At 45.5% G+C, this 5,725-nt stretch overlaps 1 protein-coding gene across 1 annotated transcript; it reads left to right on the top strand.

Moving 5' to 3' along the window:
- Nucleotides 1–4,359: 4,359 nt before the first annotated feature.
- Nucleotides 4,360–5,130, top strand: LOC124358566 (sentrin-specific protease 1-like). Its single transcript, XM_046810869.1, has one exon. It carries the CDS (start codon nucleotides 4,360–4,362, stop codon nucleotides 5,128–5,130), a length of 771 nt encoding a protein of 256 aa, XP_046666825.1.
- The last annotated feature ends 595 nt before the right edge of the window (nucleotides 5,131–5,725 follow it).

Genomic DNA, 5,725 nt, shown 5'->3' with positions numbered 1-5,725 from the left:
CATATCGTTCTTAGAACGACTACACTAATTGATGGATGCTTATGAAGTCCAACAAGATCGAATGCTAAAAGCTCTACCTGAAATGCTAAAAGAGAGTGCACTTTTGTGGTACAGAAATAATCGAGATATTTGGGCAAACTTTGTAGATTTTCTTCGAGACTTTCAGATACAGTACCTGCCACCGGGGTATATCGTTCATCTGGATGATGAAATCCGAAAACGAACCCAAGGCGATGGCGAACTGTTTAAACAATACGTTGTTGCTCTGTCTACTCTCATCAGAAGAAGAGGCGGATTTTCGGAGACTGAGAAGTTAGAGCGAATCTACAATAATACGCACCCGACGTATAAAATGTATGTTCGAAGGAGAGATTTCGTGAACTTAGCCGGACTAATGAAGTTTGCTGATGAGTATGAAACTTGTTTACGAGAAAAACTTAATTATCGCCCTCCACCGAGTCCTGCTCAAGCGCTAGTTCCGGAAACAGCATTTCAAAGCAAAGGTAGATCTCAGCAACTGAAAGAAAGTTTTCAAGCATTTGCCGTGTCTAGGACTGCACATCCCAGAACGGAAACCCGGGATAAACTTGAAACTGCGCAAACCAGGCCATCTGACAGCGGGCACCGGAAAGTATCGTTTAATGAACCATCAACCGATCAGAGAGCTACCACACACATGAAGACTTGTGACGACCAAAAGGACCCGTCAAAACCTAATAGTATACGAGGGCTAGTATGTTGGAACTGCGAAATACCAGGCCATCTCTATAGAAATTGTAGAAAACTAAGGAATTTGAAATGTTTCAACTGTAAGAAGCCAGGTGTTAAAACGATATCATGTGATTGTAAGCAATCGGGAAACGAAGCGAGGACTTCGGGAATAGGGGGTCACCGGAGTCCAAACCGAAGTCAAAACTGACTACCCCAAAAGAATGGAATGAATGGCTCGACAAAATTAAAAATTTTTGTGGCATGAGCAATCGGATCGATATTGATGACCCAAGGCCGTACACGAACGTGGAGATTTACGGAAGAAACTTCAAAGCGTTGATTGATACCGGTGCAGTAGCGTCACTCATTAATGAAGAGGTAGCCGATTTCCTGGGGAAAGTAGGTGTTCTACCTACGAGGAAACAATTCAAAATCTCACTAGTCGACAATACTCAAGTGTCCGTCTCGAGCATATATCGCTTTAAATGCAGAATCGCCGATCACGAGCTGGACGTAGCAACTGCGTTTTTGCCGTCGCTGACTGCCCCGATCATCCTGGGCATGGACCTGATCCAACCATTAAATTTGGTATCAGTTAACTGCGGCGGAGATCTATATGACAGTCGTGTGACCGACGTCAGCTGTATGAATAGCGACAGAGTACCAGAGGAGGTTAGTTCACTAGATGACGAAGAGAGACACATATTGAACGAATGTTTACAGGAAGAGCTTCCTAAATTCGAGTCCTGCTCGGGAAAACCAACTTTGGTGGAGCATCGAATCGGAACTCAGCAAGAACGAACCGATAAAACAATGATACTATCCTAGAAATCCGGCGATGCAACAGATCATTAACGAGGAAGTTGATAAGATGTTACAAGATGGAGTTATAGAACCATCGTCGAGCCCGTGGAGTTCTCCGATAGTGCTCGTGAAGAAACCCAGTGGGAAATATCGTTTCTGCATAGATTTTAGAAAATTAAATGGCGTCAGCGAGAAAGACGCGTACCCGTTGCCCCAGATAAATTCGATTTTGGAGAAATTGAGAGAAGCCTCCTTCATCTCTACCATTGATTTGAAACAAGGATATTGGCAGGTACCCCTTTCGCCCGAAAGCAAACCCCTCACTGCTTTCACCGTACCTGGCAAGGGCCTGTACCATTTTCGGGCTATGCCGTTTGGATTGCACTCTGCTGGAGCAACGTTCCAACGATTATTAGACCAAATTGAGGTCCCGAACTAGAGCCAAAAGCATTTGCTTATTTAGATGACCTAATTATTGTCAGTAAGACTTTTAAAGAACACTTAACGCTCCTCAAGGATGTGTTCAATAGGCTACGAGGCGCTGGTCTGAAACCAAATGCAGAGAAATGTCAATTCTGCAAACGAGAATTAAAATATTTAGGCCACGTTGTAAATAAAGACGGAATTCGTACAGATCCAGAAAAGGTACGAGCCATCCGAGAGTTCCCCACACCTACTTCAGTTCGCTCTTTGAGAAGCTTCCTAGGACTCGCTTCATGGTATAGAAGGTTTGTGGAGAATTTCGCCAAATCGACTAGACCTTTAACCAAACTTCTAAAGAAAACTGAAAAATGGGTTTGGACGGACGAACAACAGGGTGCGTTTCTCGACCTTAAAGATAAACTTTCTGATACACCAATACTAGCGTGTCCCGATTTTCAACAAACGTTTTGGCTAGAAGTAGATGCTTCGAATGATGGACTGGGTGCAGCATTGACTCAGAAAATCGAAAAGAGAGAACGCGTTGTAGCATTTGCTAGCCGATTGTTGACTGACGGTGAGAAAAAGTTCACCGTTACCGAAAAGGAATGTTTGGCGTTAGTATGGGCGGTGAAGAAATTTAGGCCATATCTGGAGGGGTACAAATTTATCGCCGTTACCGATCATCAGGCTCTCAAATGGCTGATGAATATTCAGCAGCCGACGGGACGACTAGCTCGGTGGGTGCTAGAACTTCAGCAGAACGATTTTGAGATTCATTATCGGAAGGGTACTCTAAACGGAGTGGCAGATGCTCTGTCTCGCTACCCCGTAGAAGGTGCAAACAGCGCTCAGTTATGCTCTAGCGCAGAAGTTTTGGAAAAGGAATCGGACTTAAAGCGAGATAGGTACCACAAGATGTTCGCTAGAGTTACCTCCAAACCCGACACGTGCCGAAAATTAAGGATTACCGGAGGAAACCTTATGAAGTATAAGCCCCGAGGAAGGGCGAATAGGTTCGACGACTCTCTAAATTGGAAACTGTGTGTGCCAAAAGACAAGCGAGAAGCCGTGTTGAACGAAAATCACGATCGCGAAACGGCCGGCCATCTTGGAATAAGAAAGACAACAAAGCGAGTCCAAGAGAGGTATTATTGGCCAGGATTGCTCACAGATGTGAAGAATTACGTTAGAAGATGCCAATCTTGTCAGGCGCACAAGGTTGAACAACGGAAACCAGCAGGAAAGATGTATTTTCGGAGACCAACTGGTCCATGGTATAAGGTCACGGCCGATATAGCAGGACCCTTGCCACGTTCACGAAGAGGTGCGAGGTTTATCCTAGTGGTACAGGATATCTTCACGAAATGGGTAGAACTGTGTTCATTAAAATCAGTGACCGCGGCGAATGTGGTGAACGCATTTCAAAATTTGGTGCTTTATCGTTACGGCGCACCAGAGGTCACCATCACCGATAATGGATCCCAGTTCACGGCTAAGCTGTGGCGTAATTTACTGAAGGGTTGGGGAATCAAACATCAACTGACAGCATCCAACATGCCTCAAGAGAATCCGGTGGAGCGAGCGAATCGAGTCCTAAAGACGATGATCGCGCAATATATCAAAGAAGATCAACGGCTTTGGGACATACACTTGAACGAATTCAGGTACGCCATGAACACCGCCGTACATGATTCTACGGGATTTATTCCAGCCTTATTAAATTTTGGACGGGAATTGCGGTTACCGAATGCAATCCATGGCCCTCTAGAGGTACAGAATGGGCAAAATGACTCCGAGTCTCATGTGACAGATACGAACCGGAAAAGATTAGAAGCTTTCACAAAACTGTACAAGCAATGCCATTCGAATTTAGAAAGAGCGAGTCGATCTCAAGCAAAATATTACAACCTAAGGCGGAGAGAGGAAGACTTCCGGGTTGGGGAGTTGGTGTGGCTGAAACAACACCCTCTCTCGTCGACGATTGACTCTATCGCCTCGAAGCTAGCGGCGAAATACGACGGGCCTTATAAAATTGTAGAAAGGTTCGGATCGAACATCTATAGCCTCTGTGGTCGAAAAAAGAATGTGCTACGAGCTCACGTCAAGGACTTAAAAAAATATGTCGACTAAGGGAACACGTCTATCCGGCTGAATAAGCTGGATGTTGCAGCTCCTACTTGGTAAGTAGTAGGCTGTAACTTCGCACGTTATAGATAAGGATGTCTAGTTTAGTTTTAAGTAATCCCTGCATGTGTTGAACTCTTGCTTTGGGTTGCAGGTTGCACGCTAACTGCACTATCCCCTGCTATTTACACTTGTAGCTTTTGTCTGCTTGAGTGGTTACCTTGTGTCTTTGCACGGTAGTTTAGAGCTTGGCTTGTGTGTCTGGGTTTTTTTTCCACAGTTTGACACATAAGGAAGATGGCACGAGTCGTAAGGAAACAGGTCCGTTTGCTGCCATGCGATTCCGAGCGGCTTTTTCCTGGACAGCTGCTAAACGGCGAGGTAATTTCGGCGTATCTTCGGCTTCTAGAGAGGCGGAATGCTATGGATCACAACCTGCCCAATGTCCTCGCACTAGATTCCTACTTTTTCACGGTGCTGAAGAGATCCGGCCACGAGCGAGCGCGGGATCACCATCGCGACCAGGACTTTTTGGATTATGAGAAAATCCTCGTCCCCGTACATGAGGAGTTGGCGGACGTCGGCCACTGGTGGCTTCTCGTAGTAGAGCCACGGAAGGAAACCATCTGCGCATATGACACCCTAAAAGGAAGAAACCACAAGCCGGCGATGGATCTTCTGCGCGAATACCTGAAGAAGGAGGAGATAAGGGCCAAGACCGAGGCCCGGAGTTGGTGCCTCTACGGTGAACGGAGTTGTCCTTCACAGGACAACCTTTTGGATTGCGGGGTTTTCCTCTGCGCTATTGCCGGAGCCATCTGCGGGGGACGGGAGGCTAAAGAATTGCACGTAGATGGCCGAGAATTCCGGCGGCAGATGGCAAAAGAACTTCGGGAGGAATCGGTTACCGAAGACAAGATCAGCCAGCCGGAGTTGTTTCCGGGGGAGGAACCGGATTGGTCCTTCGAAGATCTGGCCGAGGAATTAGACCAGCTAACAGACCCAACGAAGTGGTCAAAGTACCAGAGCACTTACATCCAACCAGTGAGTTCTCTCAAGACTTATTAGGCCTTCAGTTTCAACCATCAGACCCTACGAAACGACGGTTGAACTCTTTACTGTATTGCTTAGTTCCACATGATTTTACATATAAAGGTAAATATGAATAGGCAGTTACTTAGATTCAAGTCAACATGGGTTGTGTTGCAATAAAATTGGATTGGCAAACAATCTCATTCAAGAAAGATCCTATGAATACCAAAAAACTATTCAGTGGCGAAGAAACGTCTATTTCTTCTTTTACACCAATAAACTGATTAAACTCAAAAGAATTGAACAAATTAGGATTTTGAGAGGACTTATCAAATAAGAACTCATCAGCTGCCAACTCACTCTCATCATCTGAACTTATTTCTTCTTCAGAATAATCTTATCTATCGCCAAAGAGATTGTCCGCTTCAGGCATGAAATCTGGGTCCAAAGTATCATCATCACTGCCAAAAACATAATCTATCAGTGATTACGACAGTCCAGAGGGAGCTGAGGATGGCCCTGGCACGGATATGTCAATGCTAGGAGTCACTCTACCGCTGGCAATGGAGACGAGACACTAGTACTAGTGTTGCCATCTGGTGAAGCACAACTAAAACGAGGACTCACCCGT

This window comes from Homalodisca vitripennis, chromosome 3, assembly GCF_021130785.1.
Source record: "Homalodisca vitripennis isolate AUS2020 chromosome 3, UT_GWSS_2.1, whole genome shotgun sequence".
Classification (NCBI taxonomy): domain Eukaryota; kingdom Metazoa; phylum Arthropoda; class Insecta; order Hemiptera; family Cicadellidae; genus Homalodisca; species Homalodisca vitripennis.
This window is presented reverse-complemented; position numbering and strand designations above follow the sequence as displayed.

Bases quoted from the DNA above. Each gene is read 5' to 3' on its own strand.
- LOC124358566 (XM_046810869.1), top strand. From the start codon at position 4,360: ATGGCACGAGTCGTAAGGAAACAGGTCCGTTTGCTGCCATGCGATTCC.